The 17,752-nt window shown below is 50.6% G+C and overlaps 1 protein-coding gene across 1 annotated transcript in view; it reads right to left on the reverse strand.

Moving 5' to 3' along the window:
- The window catches only part of ARL9 (ARF like GTPase 9), a 34,553-nt gene extending 25,355 nt beyond the window's left edge, over positions 1-9,198 (reverse strand). Inside the window, exon 1 of the mRNA XM_084626608.1 lies at positions 8,947-9,198. Within this exon, the coding sequence (XP_084482734.1) occupies positions 8,947-9,102 (156 nt within the window). The 5' untranslated portion in view covers positions 9,103-9,198. The remainder of the gene's footprint in view (positions 1-8,946) is intronic.
- Between the last annotated feature and the right edge of the window lie 8,554 nt (positions 9,199-17,752).

Below are 17,752 nucleotides of genomic sequence, written 5' to 3' on the forward strand. Positions count from 1 at the left end.
GCCACTTAATTGCTCTCCAGACTCGTACTAAAATTGATGGTGACTCAGTTACATGGCCCCGTCCCTAAGGGCCACATTTTTAAAGGTATTTAGATGCCTGAAGATGCAAATGGGCACCTAAATACCTTTAAAAATCTGACCCTAAGGGCATGCTAAAATTCAGCCCTGAAGAAACTTAGAAGAAGAAGAAACTTCTTCTGACATGACCTGCCAGGAATGGGACATGGGGGATGGGAATTGGGGCTGCATCCTCTTTCTTGCTTCTTAATGATGGGGGAAGGAAGCTTTGAGGGTGTTGTCAAACATAAATTGTTTTTCCTTTGCCTGAGAGAGAGCAGGATTGTCAAGCCTGGTCTTGCCTGGTTTTGTAGGAGAACTCACTTGAGGTCTCAGCCTGAAGGGGTTGGGTGTGTAAGACTTCAGCAAGTTTCTGGGTCGTGGTTAAAAGGTAGGTCAGGTCCCATCTGTGCTACAGACTGGACCTGGTGATGTAACTAAGTGCCCTGTTGTGGCTGAAGTCATAGCGCAGACAGGCTCAGGGGTTTGACTGTCAAGTAAAACAAGGGATTGATAATCTAGATACACAGCAGGAGGCACCAGCTCACAACAGCATGTACGACAGATTAAATAGACCAGAAATGCCGCTCAGAGTTTGCAGTAACTAGGAGATGACTTTTCAGAGCTGATGTGGCGTTCTCTAGTTAAAACCAGAGAACCTCAAGCAGTCAGTCATTCAAGCCAGGTTATCCACAGGGCTCAGCTCCCCTTTAGGCACCTACACACAATGGTTGGATTTTCAAAAGGGCCTGGACCCCAGCAGCTCTCAGAGAGCAATGGTGGACCCTGCCCCTCCAGCCCCTTTGAGAACAAGAGGGGCTGCTGAGCTCTTTGGAAAAGGTGACTATTTATTTAAGTGCCTAAGTGGGAGCTGTTGGGGGCTGAACTCTTAAAATCCAGCTCTGGCTTTTTTTATTCCTTGTCTCCACTGTCTGTTACATGAGCAGGTGCCATTTGGGGGTTCCCAGCTCCATCGCAGGCTCCACAATCGCCACTAGGTAACAGACGTGGCAGAGTTCACTGCTGATGAACAGAGCTCAGAACTAAACTACAATAAGCAGATGCCAAGTTGTAGGCTTAGTGAGGCTAAATATCAGCTCAATCTCTCGCTCTCCTCTCTTTTAACGGGTACCTCATTCATAATCGCTGTCGTTTCTAAGGAAGGAGCAGCCTGCAGCCAGCATTTCACCAGAGCATTAGCATTCATAACGGGTTACCGACTCAATTCAGGGGAGGCCTGACAGTGGGGGGAACAAGCGGAATCACAGCTTGTTCGGCTCAGGTCAGACATGAGCATCTGGACTTGTACACCCCCGTTATACTGTGAGAACAAAAGTTGATACAGCAGCTGGATAAGTTCATGGAGGGTAGGTCCATCAGTGACTATTAAGCAGGATAGTGAGGGACGCAATCCCATGCTCTGAGTGTCCCTAGCCTGTTTTTGCTGGAAGCTGGGAATAGGCAACAGAGGATGGATCATTCAATCATTGCCCTCTTCTGTTCATTTCCTATGGGGCACCTGGCATTGGCCGTTGTAAGATGACGGAGTACTGGGCTAGATAGACCATTAGTCTGACCCAGTCTGGCCGTTTTTATGTTCAGCTATTGCATTTGCAGGTGGCTGACTGGGATAGGATGTGATGTAGAGGAGGCAGAAGAAACCTGAACTGAAGCACTAGCTTGGTGTGGGTTATTTCTGTAAAGCAGCCTCTGACCCAGTTCTACCTAACACTGGCCAAACCAAACCACTTCAACAACTAGTTAAGCTCTGCTCTTTGGGGTAGTAAGAGGAGATCACAGAACTCTGCCTGCTTGTAAATGGGTGATATTGCTGAAGACAGCAATACAAAACATTTCATGCCTTTACTTCAGTGACCATTACTGCTCTTGGAAGTGATGAGTCAGCAATCGCAAGAGCTCGGCGCTATCCCAGCTCTCCCACAGCCGGTCTGTCTGAACTAGGAGGTGGGTTTTAGGCAGCGTATGTTAACTCACCCGTCTTTCCTCTCGCCGAGATGCAAGTTAACTAACACCTTCCACCTCCATCGAGCAGGTCCAGGTTGATCCCTGGGGGTAGCCATGCATCTCAGAGGCACCATCACAATCCTGAGCCCCTCCTAAATGTGCTGCCAACCAAGCCAAGCTGTGTGGTGACACACATACATTCACAAGAGACCACTGGTTGAGCTCACAGGAGCCATCTGGCTGGGAATCATGGCCGGATTATGGCCCAGAACTGCACAGTAGAACAATTACTACTGTACGAGCTGCATGCATTAACCCACAGTGCCACCTATACGCCAGCCTCTACACAATCATCAGAGCTGCAGCCTCTCCTCTGCCTTCATTCACTAACCCTTCCCTTCCCAGAATGGCTACTGGCCTTGTTCTTGAGGCATTAGCCAAGGTGTTTCTGTGTGCACCCAGCCGAGGCCCCTATGCAGGCAAGTCTCCCATTGGCTTCAGTGCGAGTTCTGCCCAAGACCTAAACAAGGATGGGCCTTGTGGGGTTTCTGTGGCCAGACTGCCTGCAGCTTTCAAAGGTGTGTGAACCAGTGTTCCACCATATATCCAAGTAGGCAAGGACTGAAGAAACTCTGGACAGGAGGGTTCTGCTTTATTACACAGCTGTATCCAGAAAACAAGAATAGCAATTGCCACTTGATTAGTCACTGTGCATCTGTCCAGAGATCTTAATGTGGATGGAGCCTGGGGCTGCTAGAATGAGGAGGGAAGGATGCACCCTGGCAATGGCACCGAGGTAGCACAGCCCCTTAGACGGGACTATGATGGCCAGGCAGGCAAGGGCGATGCAAACACGGCCTTGCAGGAGCAGAAAGAAGGCACGGCAGCATCGATTAGACACCCAGGTGAGAAAAGCCACTTGTGCACACAGAGGTTAAGCCGCAGAGCTGTGGGGTTCTTTGTCCAATCAAACCTCGTGTGAATGGTAGTTTCAATCTTATAGTGTATTCAGGGGACACCCCAAAGCACGTGAGAGATCTGGAATGGACACAGGTGCTGAAATCTACAGCCCTCAAAGCTCTGCCAGCTACCTCTAGAATAGGGGTCTCAAACATGCAGCCGGCAGGGTTATTTGCTGCAGCCCGCCAAGCTCCCCGCCCCCCCGGAGTTATTTCCTGTGGCCACCAAGCTCCCCTCACCCGCCGCCCTCCCTCCTCCCCAGTGCACCGCGTCTCCGCTCCTCTGCCTACCTCCAGGCACTTCCTGCCACCAAACAGCTGTTTGGCAGCACTTAGCGCTTTTCAGGAGGGAGGAGCAGGGAGCTGCGGGCTCACGGGAGGAGGCGGAGAAGGGGTGGGGATCTGAGGAAGGGGTTGGAATAGGGGCCGGGAATGGGTAGGAAGATGCAAGGCAGGGGCTCATGGAAGGGGTGGAGTGCGGGTGGGGCTGGGGGCAGGGTGGGGGACTTTTGTATCTTTATATGAAAAAGGTGTCAGTGATGCGGCCCTCGGGCCAACGTACTAGTCCTCATGTGGCCCTCGTGGTGATTTGAGTTTGAGATCCCTGCTCTGGAAGCTGTTGGGATGATTAATTACAGAAATAGAATTATTTATAGAAAAATGATCCACACTCCTCTCTTACTGCTGGCTCATGATAGCTGGATGACAGCTTGCAGAAAAGCAGTGCAGAACAAGGGTTAGTGCATGCAAGAGAGAAGACGGGGGCCAGTCAGCCAGTCACTTACAGGCTCTGCAGCTTTGGCGCATACAGTTTCATAACATGGCAGAGTGTAGATGGAAGAGTGCCTCAGGCCACAAGACACAGCAATGAATCCTTCCCCCGCTTCTACAGTCTCATCTCCACTCCTCACTTTGTATTTCTGGTTGCTCTCTATCACCATCCAAAGACAGGAGCTCCTTGCTCATTTCATTGCATCTCAGCTCTGCATGTGTTAGTCTTGTGGGTGGAGAAATTTCTTCATGATCTATGTTCCCAGAATGGTTTTCATCAAATGGCTGATCGGTTCACTAGCCCCCGGCCAGCTAACTACACACGACAGCAAACCAGCTCCCCAGCAGTGACAGCACATGGGCTGCAGCAGATGTCACTGTATCATCAGTCCATCCTTTCATTCCTAAGCAGGCAGAGACGCTTTGAGCAGGTTCACATGATGTCCTGGGCTAGTGGCGATGCCACCAGACCCTTGTATTTGGGGGGAGAAACAATTTCTATCTTGCAAAGGGAAGCTCTAGTTATCCTCAGCCTCCCCCTGAAATGTGCTGGGCTCGGGGTCACCTTTTGGAATATTTCAGCCTTCAAGGCTGAGTGTCAGGCCCCTCTATTCAAGCCAGCCCATCATTACCCCCGTGGAGCTCCCTTTAATCAGCAGCTCTTCCTTTCTTTCCCCTGCAATTGCCAGAGTGCCTATCTGAATTATTGCGTTTACCTTCTGCACAACACACAGATCCACCGCGATGGAATCCATATGAACATATTCAGTTCACGCACAACATGAAACCAGCAGTGTCTCCATGACTGTTAGTGGGCCAGTTTTGATCTCTATTACACAAGTGTAAGACTTGATTAACACCAATGACTTAAAAAACAAAACACAAAACCAAAAACCTATTGACTCCTCTGGAATTCCTCTGGTTTAAGAGAAGTTAGAATTGCACCTTGGATGTCAGGGTGAGCCAAAGCTGTGGCTCTAGGGTTACAGGTAATCCCCTGAAAATGTAACAAGTGCTCTCTTGGACTATGGTCAGTTTCAGCAGTCAGTGCAATCAACAGGCAGAGGCACAGGCAGTTCATAAATGAAGAAGGAGTTTTATTTGGGGTGTGTTTTGGGAGGCCTGCCAAACAATCAGTGGGCCAACGAGATGCTAAAGGAGCACTCAAGAAAGAAAAGGCCGTTGCACAGAAATGTGAATGAATCCCTTGCATCAGTCTTCACTGCAGAGGATGTGAGGGAGATCCCCACAGTTCTTTGTAGGTGACAAACCTGAGGAACTGCCCCAGACTGAGGGGTCGATAGAGGAGGTTTTGGAACAAACTGATAAATTAAACAGTAATAAGTCACCAGGACCAGATGGTATCACACAAGCGTTCTGAAGGAACTCAAATGTGAAATTTCAGCACTACCAACAGGGACATGCAACCTATCACTTAAATCAGCCTCTGTACCAGACGACTGGAGGGTAGCTAATGCAACACTGATTTTTAAAAAGGGTTCCAGAGGTGATCTTGGCAATTACAGGCCAGTAAGCCTGAGTTCAGTACCAGGCAAACTGGTTGAACTACAGTACGAACAGAATCATCAGATGAACAAGGTATGTTGGGACAAATCAACACAGCTTTTGTAAAGGGAAATCCATGTACTTGTTTGGTGAGGTGTGACAAAGTGGATATAGTGTACTTTGACTTTCACAAAGCCTTTGACAAGGTCCCTCACAAAAGGCTCTTAAGTAAAGTGGGCAGCATGGGATAAGAGAAGATTCTCATGGATCAGTAACTGGTTAAAAGATAGGAAATTGAAGGCAGGAATAAATGGTCAGTTTTCACAGTGGAGAGAGGTAAATAGAGGGGTCCCCCAGGGACCTGTAATGGGACGCGTGCTGTTCAACATATTCATTGATAATCTGGCAAAAGGAGTGAACAGTGAGGTGGCAAAGTTTGCAGATGATAGAAAATTTCTCAAGATAGTTAAGTCCAAAGCAGACTGCGAAGAGTTACAAAGGAATCTCACAAAACTGGGTGACTGGGCAACAAAATGACAAATTAAATTCAGTGTTGATAAATGCAATGTAAATGCACATTGGAAAACATAATTCCAACTATACACAATGATGGGGTGTAAATTAGCTGTTACCACTCAAGAAAGAGAACTTGGAGTCACTGTGTATAGTTTTCTGAAAACATCCACTCAGTGTGCAGCAGCAGTCAAAAAGCTAACAATGTTGAGAACCATTAGGAAAGGGATAGAAAATAAGACAGTAAATATCATAATGCCATGATATAAATCCACGGGACGCCCACACTTTGGATACTGTGTGCAGTTCTGGTCACCCCATCGCAAAAAAAGTTATATCATCATCTGCAAAGGTACAGAGAAGGGCTACAAAAATATTTAGAGGGATGGAACAGCTTCCATACAAGGAGAGATTGAAAAGACTGGGACTTTTCAGTTTAAAAGAGAGAGAATTAGCGGGGATATGACAGAGCTCTAGAAAAGCATGTATAGTATGGAGAAAGTGAATAAGGACGTATTATTTACTTTCACATAACACAAGAACCAGGGGTCCACCAACAAAGTTAATAGGCAGCAGGTTTAAAATAAACAAAAGGAAGTATTTCACATAACAAAGCAGACCAGGGGGTGTTGTGGAGGCCAAAAGTGTAACTGGGTTGGTTCTAAAAAGAATTAGATACATTCATGGAAGACAGGCCTATATTAGCCAAAATGGTCAGGGACGCAACCCCATGCTGTGGGTGTCCCTAAACCTCTGACTGCCAGAAGCTAGGACTGAACGACAAGGGATGGATCACTTGACCATTGTCCTGTTCTGTTAATTCTCTCTAGGGCAGCTGGCATTGGCCACTGTTGGAAGACAGGATACTGGGCTAGATGGACCATTGGTTTGAATTAGTGTGGCCGTTCTCATGCGTGTATGTATTTATTTAGATTGTTTTAGTGTCTAATGTAAGGAGACTAGCCATGAGAATTTAAGTCCCCTTTCTATCCAGATGCTGGGCATGTGCCTCCACTCTTCCCTTCCCCTGACTTCACACCTGAGCTGGAGCCACTTCCCTCTCCAGGCATGAGTGCCGAAACACATCTATAAAGCCTCTCCTGTGAGCCTGGGTCTCAGCTGAGCAGAAACTCTCAGTTCCACTAATTTGTGAATGAAGCTTCTGTGACATGGATTTTAGCCCGCCAAACACTGTAGAGTGGAGCTGGGTCTGAAAATTGAGTGCAGTGGGTTGTGCTCTCTATGGTTACATTATGATATATAAGGAAGGCAGGAATTTTTTCTTTAAATGAGAAGTTCAAGAACTGTCTGCCCTGAAAGCCTCTTTGGCGATCTAGTGAAGCAGTAGGATTATGAAATCCTAACGCACCAAAGAAGAACAAAGCCCAATGCTTTTTCTACATGTAAGTCACACTTACAAGTCTAACTGAAAAATCACAGTGGCCAGTTAACTCAAGAGCTGTCTCTGCCCCGAGACCACCAAGTGCTCCACTAACATGAACCCACAGAAGCACATGGAGTCTTCCCAGTGGACTTGGATCAGGCCTTCCCTGGCTTTACATGACCACATGGGTCTGCACTTACAGATCCTGTTGTCCGAAATTACTCTAGTGTTTACTAAGTGCAGGATTTGATCGGGGGGGGGGAGGGGGGAGAGAGGGGAGGACATTCAGAAAAGAAAGAAAGAGTAGATCCCACAAATGTGAACTTTACAATGATGGGCTTTTCCATTTCCTAGCCCCCATCCACTGCTGGGGAAAGCAAAGTTCAACTCCACTGACTTCAGCGGGGTTGTGCGATTTTATGCCAGTGATAAACTGGGCCCAATAACCTTCTTTATTTTTTTTAAGGCTTTTCAAACATCATTGTGGGCAGGTGGGAACAAGAGCCTGAGATTAACCTGTCAGATTCAAACCATGCTAATCCTTAACCTCTGAAGAATGCTCTCCTGCTCTCTGTGAAAGTCAGCCCTGCCTCTTCCTAGACAGGCAAAGCTGGGTTACCCTGGAAGAAATAAGTAGATACAGGATGGAGACAGCATATTGCTTATGGGTGAGATTTTCAAAAGCAGCCAGGGGAGTCAGGCACACACCGGTCCCCAGTGGTCAATAGGAACTATATGCCTAAATCACATAGGCCTCTCTGACACTCCCAGTCTGCATTTCTGTGTGAAGAGTTTGCTCCTGTACCAGAAATCAAGAGAGCAGCAGAAGTGTCTATGGTTTAACAGGTTTCAAAGTACCAGCTGTGTTAAGTCTGTATTCACAAAAAGAAAAGGAGGACTTGTGGCACCTTAGAGACTAACAAATTTATTAGAGCATAAGCTGTCCTGAGCTACAGCATCTGAGGAAGTGAGCTGTAGCTCAGAAAGCTTATGCTCTAATAAATTTGTTAGTCTCTAAGGTGCCACAAGTCCTCCTTTTCTTTTTATGGTTTAACAGGAGCATAAGAGTGAACTTGCAGCCACCTTGGCACGGAAGGATTTGCATTTGATTAGTTCTGAAGCTGTGAACGGTGGGTCTTACATAGATAAAGCCCCTGTGGCTTAGTTACTAAAATAAAAGTTTAATCTGTTGCCCGTCCATTACAGCAGGGCAGCTCCTCAATCCAGTACAAAGGGGACACACGAGCTGTCCCAGCGAGAGCCAAGCGAAGACTGTCCCGACGCGGAGCGAGCCCGCTGAAGTCACCAGCGGCAGCACGCCCTTTGCTGCGCCTGGCCCCAGGCCGCCCCTGGGCCGGGCAGGGCGAGCCAGCCCCCGCGGGAGAGGCGCTCCAGGCACCTCCTATTCTGAGCCGTCCTGCCACTCGGCACTAACAAGATTTCCCCCAAGGCCGCTCGGGCTTATCCTGCCTCGGCCTCGATAGCCCGGGGGCAGGCAGATCTCCTGGCCTGGCTGGCTCCGCTCGCCTGTGCCCGGGATTGCAGGGAGGCCTGGCCACACTCCCCCGCTCCGCGCGGCCCAGGAACGAGCTCTTGCCCCACACGCCCCGGCCGGTACCCCGGGGGCCGGGAAGAAGGGCAGGTCCCGCGGCTCCGGCCGGTGACCTCCGAGCGGGACCCCTACGTCCGTACGGCCCTGCCCGGCCACGGAGCAGCCGCCCGAGGGGGCGCCCGGGCCCCCGCAGAGCTCGCAGCCCGGCGGAACCCCGCGCCCGGCTCCCTGCCCCGTACCTGCTCTCCGCCCGCCCGCGGCTCCAGCGGCGGCTCCGGCGGCAGCGCTCGGCCCCCGGGGTCCCGGGCCAGGTAGCGCCAGGCGGCGTAGGCCCCGCCCGCGCCGAGCGCCAGGACCGCGCCCGCCAGCCCTGCCCGCCGCAGGCTGCTGCCCATCGCGGCTCTGCCCCGGGCAGGGCGGGACTCCCCGCCAGACGCCTGGGCGTAGCGCCGGGCTGCGCGTTCCCCGGCCGGAGCCGAGCGGGAAGGGGCTGTACCTCCGCCGGGCCCGCCCCGCGCCCGCCTTCGCCCCACCTCCCCCGCCGGCTGCTCGCTCCGTCCGGCCCCGGGTCCCCGCCAGCGTCCCCACCTCCTCCCCCGCCTGCAGCGCGCCCTTCGCCTTCCTCCTCTCGCCACCCGGCCGCCGACCCCGAGCGGCCAGCTGCGAGCCGGAACCGCTGCGGGGTGCTGCAGCAATCCCGCTGTGAAGGGCTGTCGTGTATTTTACAAGGGGGCCCCGGGGGTGTTTTCTTCATTCTCACTCCCTGTCACACCCAAGGGCAATGCCCAAAGCAGCTTTCAGTCAGGTCCACGTTCCCCGAGCAAACCCCGTCCCCAGCCCCAGCCGCTGCTTAAAACTTGACTCTGTTTCCCCGGGCGTGAACTGTGCTCTAGTGACACCATGGACAGGGGCGCCGGAACAATGGGGATCCTGGGGGTGCTGAGAGCCCTTGAACCAAATTATAAACCCTGTGTGTGATCGAAAGGACTTCAAACCAGGGGTGCTACCGCACCCCCCCCCGCACCCCTAGTTCCAGTGCCTGTGACCAGGGCCAGATTAAGGCAGGGGCTTTAAGGGCTGCAGCCCAGGGCCCCAGCTCAAGGGGGGCCCCGCAAAAATAAATCACAGGCAGCAACCTCCAAGTCCAGGCCACTAAAAGCACAGTGGGGCGCTCAGGCTGCCTGCCTGCCATAGCCCCACGCGGCCCCCAGAAGCAGCCGGGCGCTAGCATGTCTCTGTGGCCCCTAGGGGGACAGGGGGAGGCAGCTCCATGAGCTCCCCCTCGCCCCCAACACCATCCCCACAGCTGGGAATCAGTTAATGGGAGCTACGGGGGCAGCACTTGCAGGCACAGAGATACACCATCCCCCTCCCTCCAGGGGCCGCGGAGATGTGCTAGCAGCCGGCTGCTTCTGGGAGCCGCATGGGGCTATGGCAGGAAGCCTTCCTGGGAGTCGATGTGGTAAGCGCCTCCCAGCTAGAGCCTGCAACTCGCACCCCCTCCTGCACCCCAACCCGCACCCCAACCCCCTGCCCCAGATCAGAATCCTCCTCTGCACCCAAACTCCCTCCCAGACACTGCACCCCCTCTTGCACCCCAATCCCCTGCCCCAGCCCTCTCCTGCACCAAACTCCCTCCCAAGAAAAAGACAGGGGCCTCACAAAATCTAATCGCGCTGGGCCCACAGGAGAGTTAATACGGCCCTGCTTATGACCATGGACAGCAATGTAGCTTGGCAGACAGAATCAAACATGGCTAATGCTTTAATAAGAACACTGTGGGCCTGATTTGCAACAGTCAGTACGCAGCTGCTCTCCTGTAGGCACTTAAATGAATTGGCCAAATTGTCTGGTGCCTACAAGGGAGTAGTGGAGGGAGGGGCAGGGCCTGGATTTTCAAATTCCACAATTAAAAAAAAATCGTTTGAGAAGGAATGAAACCATATTCAAAATTTCTCCCCCCCCCCCCCAAAATGTATTTTGGGTCAATTGAAACATTTTGTTACAATTTCACCCTTTTAAACTTTTTAAAAATACTTTTATGCATAAACAATTTTCTTTCAAAAAGTCATTTCAAAACAAAAGTGTTCCATTTTTAAAATGTCAAATAGGATGTTTTAACATTAAAACACTTTATTTTTTCCCCTTAAATGAAATTTCATCAAAATAGACACCGTTTTTCCAAATAATTTCAACTGACAAAAATGGCATTTTTCAGTCAAACTATTATCACCAACAAAAATCTGACCACCTCTGCATACATAAAAAAGGGGAAATGACTGCCTAGGAAGGAGTACTGTGGCAAGGGATCTGGGGATCATAGTGGATCACAAGCTAAATATGAGTCAACAGTACAACACGGTTGCAAATAAAGCAAACATCATTCTGGGATGTGTTAGCAGGAGTGTTGTCAGCAAGACATGAGATGTAATTCTTCCACTCTGCTCCATGCTGATGAGGCCTCAACTGGAGTATTTTGTCCACTGGGCACCACATGTCAGGAAAGATATGGACAAATTGGAGGATGTCAAGAGAAGACCAAAAATGATTAAAGGTCTAGAGCAGTGGTTCTCAACCAGGGGGACATGTACCCCAGGGGGTACGCAGAGGTCTTCCAGGGGTACATCAACTCATCTAGATATTTGCCTAGTTTTAGAATAGGCTACGTATAAGGCACCGCTAGCGAAGTCAGTACAAACTAAAATTTCAAACAGACAATGACTTGTTTATACTACTCTACATACTGTTGGGGACACTGGGCATGGCCACTAGGTAACTCGAGGGGATGGAAGACCACGAGTGTCGATGAAGCCCCCTCACACTAGGCCCAAGTGACCTTGGCCTCCCCCGCCTGGAGGCACTCGCAGCAGTTATGCTGAGGATCTGCAACAATATGTTGCAAAGTTAGACTGCCTGAAACTAAACAAGGCCAAACAGGGCAGATATGGCAGAACAATGCTGAACAAAGCAGCTTTATATCTATAGTTTAATAGATGGTACAGAGAACAAGGGAACTAGCTGGTAACTGGATTGGCTGGCTATATGGATACTTAGGGCAGCTTGCTATTGGATAAGTACGCTGAAGAAAGGATGTATAAAAGCCTGTGTAACTTCCTGCTTGGTGTGCAGGATTTGAGATTCTATTCTCCCTGTACCTTCTTTGAAACTTCAAATAAACTTTTCCGCTTCTCCATCCCGTTGTGATTATTGGGTGACGCACACTGGGCAACGAACCCCTGCTGTTGCTTGCCTCTGGCACTGGGTGCCGGCAACAGCTTTTGGCATCCCTGGGTGGGCTACGAGGCCACTGTTGAGCCTTGCCCGGACCCCTCCTGGAGGTCGAGGATTGCGGTGAGAACCGACGCCCAGCGCGCACTGGTGAGTTCATCGGGGGCCTTGGAGGAGATGCGATTTGATCGACCCTGGAGGGCACAACGGTGCAACGCACTCATATAGTGGAGAAGCAGCTGCGGGCGACGGTGGAGAACCGGTCCCTTGGATAAGGTAGGAAACTTTTGAAATCCGGATTGTATGCTCTGTCGGAACCTGGCGATGCCCAGAGTTACCCTGTAGGTATGGGACAGGGACAGAGCTCGGGGGGTAGGGCACAGTGTACACCCTTAGCCCTGGTCTACACTAGGACTTTAGGTCGAATTTAGCAGCATTAAATTGATGTAAACCTGCACCTGTCCACACGATGAAGCCCTTTATTTCGACTTAAAGGGCTCTTAAAATCGATTTCTGTACTCCACCCCTGACAAGTGGATTAGCGCTTAAATCGGCCTTGCCGCGTCGAACTTGGGGTACTGTGGACACAATTCGACGGTATTGGCCTCCGGGAGCTATCCCAGAGTGCTCCATTGTGACCGCTCTGGACAGCACTCTCAACTCAGATGCACTGGCCAGGTAGACAGGAAAAGAACCGCGAACTTTTGAATCTCATTTCCTGTTTGGCCAGCGTGGCAAGCTGCAGGTGACCATGCAGAGCTCATCAGCAGAGGTGACCATGATGGAATCCCAGAATCGCAAAAGAGCTCCAGCATGGACCGAACGGGAGGTACGGAATCTGATCGCTATATGGGGAGAGGAATCCGTGCTATCAGAACTCCGTTCCAGTTTTCGAAATGCCAAAACCTTTGTCAAAATCTCCCAGGGCATGAAGGACAGAGGCCATAACAGGGACCTGAAGCAGTGCCGCATGAAACTTAAGGAGCTGAGGCAAGCCTACCAGAAAACCAGAGAGGCGAATGGCCGCTCCGGGTCAGAGCCCCAAACATGCCGCTTCTCTGATGAGCTGCATGCCATTTTAGGGGGTTCAGCCACCACTACCCCAGCCGTGTTTGACTCCTTCAATGGAGATGTAGGCAACACGGAAGCAGGTTTTGGGGATGAAGATGATGATGATGATGATGATGAGGTTGTAGATAGCTCACAGCAAGCAAGCGGAGAAACCGGTTTTCCCGACAGCTAGGAACTGTTTCTCACCCTGGACCTGGAGCCAATACTCCCCGAACCCACCCAAGGCTGCCTCCTGGACCCGGCAGGTGGAGAAGGGACCTCCGGTGAGTGTACCTTTTAAAATACTATACATGGTTTAAAAGCAAGCATGTGAAAGGATTAATTTGCCCTGGCATTCGCGGCTCTCCTGGATGTACTCCCAAAGCCTTTGCAAAAGATTTCTGGGGAGGGCAGCCTTATTGCGTCCTTCATGGTAGGACACTTTACCACTCCAGGCCAGTAACACGTACTCGGGAATCATTGTACAACAAAGCATTGCAGTATATGTTTGCTGGCGTTCAAACAATATCTGTTCTTTATCTCTCTGTGTTATCCTCAGGAGAGTGAGATATCATTCATGGTCACCTGGTTGAAATAGGGTGCTTTTCTTCAGGGGACACTCAGAGGAGCCTTTCCTGCTGGGCTGTTTGCCTGCGGCTGAACAGAATTGTTCCCCGCTGTTAGCCACGGGGAGGGGGCAGGGTTGAGGGGGTAGCCACACGGTGGCGGGAGGCAAAATGCGACCTTATAACGAAAGCACATGTACTATATATGTAATGTTAACAGCAAGGTTTACCCTGAAAGACTGTAGCCACTGTTTTATAAAATGTGTCTTTTTAAATACGGCTGTCCCTTTTTTTTCTCCATCAGCTGCATGTGTTTCAATGAACACAGGATCTTCTCCTTCCCAGAGGCTAGTGAAGATTAGAAAGAAAAAAAACGCACTCGTGATGAAATGTTCTCTGAGCTCATGCTGTCCTCCCACACTGACAGAGCACAGACAAATGCGTGGAGGCAAATAATGTCAGAGTGCAGGAAAGCACAAAATGACCGGGAGGAGAGATGGCGGGCTGAAGAGAGTAAGTGGCGGGCTGAAGAGAGTAAGTGGCGGGCTGAAGACAGGGCTGAAGCTCAAATGTGGCGGCAGCGTGATGAGAGGAGGCAGGATTCAATGCTGAGGCTGCTGCAGGACCAAACCAGTATGCTCCAGTGTATGGTTGAGCTGCAGCAAAGGCAGCTGGAGCACAGACTGCAACTACAGCCCCTGTGTAACCAACCGCCCTCCTCCCCAAGTTCCATAGCCTCCACACCCAGACGCCCAAGAACGCGGTGGGGGGGCCACCGGCCAACCAGCCACTACACCACAGAAGATTGCCCCCAAAAAAGAAGGCTGGCATTCAATAAATTTTAAAGTTGTAAACTTTTAAAGTGCTGTGCTTAAAGTGCTGTGTGGCCTTGTCCTTCCCTCCTCCACCACCCCTCTTGGGCTACCTTTGTAGTCATCCCCTATTTGTGTGATGAATGAATAAAGAATGCATGAATGTGAAGCGACAATGATTTATTGCCTCTGCAAGCGGTGATCGAAGGGAGGAGGGGACGGTGGTTAGCTTACAGGGAAGTACAGTGAAACAAGGGGCGGGGGTTTCATCAGGGAGAAACAAAGAGAACTTTCACACCGTAGCCTGGCCAGTCATAAAACTGGTTTTCAAAGCTTCTCTGATGCGTACCGCACCCTCCTGTGCTCTTCTAACTGCTCTGGTGTCTGGCTGCGCGTAACCAGCAGCCAGGCGATTTGCCTCAACCTCCCACCCCGCCATAAACATCTCCCCCTTACTCTCACATATATTGTGGAGCACACAGCAAGCAGTAATAACAGTGGGAATATTGGTTTCGCTGAGGTCTAAGCGAATCAGTAAACTGCGCCAGCGCACCTTTAAACATCCAAATGCACATTCTACCACCATTTTCACTTGCTCAGCCTGTAGTTGAACAGCTCCTGACTACTGTCCAGGCTGCCTGTGTACGGCTTCATGAGCCATGGCATTAAGGGGTAGGCTGGGTCCCCAAGGATACATATAGGCATTTCAACATCCCCAACAGTTATTTTCTGGTCTGGGAATAAAGTCCCTTCCTGCAGCTTTTGAAACAGACCAGAGTTCCTGAAGATGCGAGCGTCATGTACCTTTCCCGGCCATCCCACGTTGATGTTGGTGAAACGTCCCTTGTGATCCACCAGTGCTTGCAGCACTATTGAAAAGTACCCCTTGCGGTTTATGTACTCACCGGCTTGGTGCTCCAGTGCCAAGATAGGGATATGGGTTCCGTCTATGGCCCCACCACAGTTAGGGAATCCCATTGCAGCAAAGCCATCCACTATGACCTGCACATTTCCCAGGGTCACTACCCTTGATATCAGCAAATCTTTGATTGCATGGGCTTCTTGCATCACAGCAGCCCCCACAGTAGATTTGCCCACTCCAAATTGATTCTCAACTGACCGGTAGCTGTCTGGCGTTGCAAGCTTCCACAGGGCTATTGCCACTTGCTTCTCAACTGTGAGGGCTGCTCTCATCTTGGTTTTCATGCGCTTCAGGGCAGGGGAAAGCAAGTCACAAAGTTCCATGAAAGTGCCCTTACGCATGCGAAAGTTTTGCAGCCACTGGGAATCATTCCAGACCTGCAACACTATGCGGTCCCACCAGTCTGTGGTTGTTTCCCGAGCCCAGAATCAGCCTTCCACAGCATCTGAACCTGCCCAATTAGCACCATGATGCATGCATTGGCAGGGCCCATGCTTTCAGAGAAATCTGTGTCCATGTCCTGGTCACTCACGCGACCGCGCTGACATCGCCTACTCGCCCGATATCGCTCTGCCAGGTTCTGGTGCTGCATATACTGCTGGATAATGCGTGTGGTGTTTAATGTGCTCCTAATTGCCAAACTGAGCTGAGCGGCCTCCATGCTTGCCTTGGTATGGCGTCCGCTCAGAAAAAGGCGCGGAACGATTGTCTGCCGTTGCTCTGACGGAGGGAGGGGTGACCGACGACACGGCTTACAGGGTTGGCTTCAGGAGCTAAAATCAACAAAGCGGGTGGCTTTACATCAAGGATTATTTCAGGCAGGACTTCACGGCGGGTTCCAATAAGAAATGGTGCACCTAAGTTATTGTTCTTATTGGAACAAGGAGGTTAGTCTGGCCTCTGATTGATATGTGGCTAGATTTACCTCGCTGCACCTTCCCTGTGAGTGACTGCAGTGTGACCTAGAGGAATGAGTCCCCTAGACGGGGGAGGGAGGGGAAGCAAATGAGTACAAAACAAATCTGGTCTATTTCTTGTTTTGATCCACTCCATCTATCTTTTACATCTTTAGCTGGCAGCAGACGGTGCAGAAGGATTGCATGCCATCCACATCTCAGGGCTGCTCGGCAGAAGATGGTACAATACGACTGCTAGCCATCCTCATCTCTTGCCTGCCTGGCAGAAGATGGTACAATACGACTGCTAGCAATCCATATCGCCTGCCTGCTCACCATAAGATGGTTCAATAGGACTGACCGCAGGACTAAAGAGAATGACTTGATCAAGTCACTCCAAATTTAGTCCCTGCGCCCATGTCTGTCCAGGCACTCCCGGCCGACGCGGCCAGGAGCACTTCGGACACGACGATGATGGCTACCAGTCCTATTGCACCGTCTGCTGCCACAAGGCAATGGGTTGCTGCTACTGTGTAGCAATGCCGTACCGCGTCTGCCAGCACCCAGGAGACATACGGTGACGGTTACCTGAGCGGGCTCCATGCTTGCCGTGGTATGGCGTCTGCACAGGTAACTCAGGAAAAAAGGCGCGAAACAATTGTCTGCCCTTGCTTTCACGGAGGGAGGGAGGGAATGGGGGCCTGACGATATGTACCCAGAACCACCCGCGACAATGTTTTAGCCCCATCAGGCATTGGGATCTCACCCCAGAATTCCAATGGGAAGCGGAGACTGCGGGAACTGTGGGATAGCTACCCACAGTGCAACGCTCCGGAAGTCGACTCTAGCCTCGGTACTGTGGAAGCACTCTGCCGAGTTAATGCACTTAATGCACTTAGAGCATTTTCTGTGGGGACACACACACTCGAATATATAAAACCGATTTCTAAAAAAACGACTTCTATAAATTCAACCTAATTCCGTAGTGTAGACATACCCTTAGAGTGTATCCTAGCAAACTGGAAGGTATTTGGTGCGGATCCGATGACTAAGAGTCAATTTAAACGATTCTGTACAGTTGACTGGCCTCAATATCAACTAGAGGACTAGGAGTGGTGGCCACCAGGAGGGTCAATTAATTACAACACGATCCTCCAGTTACTCCTGTTCTGTCAGAGAACAAGGAAATGGAATGAACATATGTATGCACATTTGTTTTTGGCTTTATGTACTCGACCAGATATTTTACAGCAATGTAATCTGACTCCGACTGGTTCGGTAACAGCTAATGTTAGTCCCCAGACCCCCACCCCACTGTAATGGCAGAGCAGGTGTCCCCTTCGGCCCCTACACCCACACCTTGTAAGTCCCCAAGGTTGGCTTATACCCCTTAATCACCGAAACTAAAGTCGCCCGGTCTGGATTGGAAAGGCGTCCGGCCACGACTATGCAGGTTTATACTCATGTGCCCTTTAACCCTGTGGATTTGGCTGCTTTCAAAGCACAAGCAGGGGAGTTTTCCACCAACCCAAGCAGGTTTATTTCAGTTTTTGAGGGATGTCTTAGCAGCC

Source organism: Lepidochelys olivacea (assembly GCF_965140295.1).
Source record: "Lepidochelys olivacea isolate rLepOli2 genome assembly, chromosome: 4".
NCBI lineage: Eukaryota > Metazoa > Chordata > Testudines > Cheloniidae > Lepidochelys > Lepidochelys olivacea.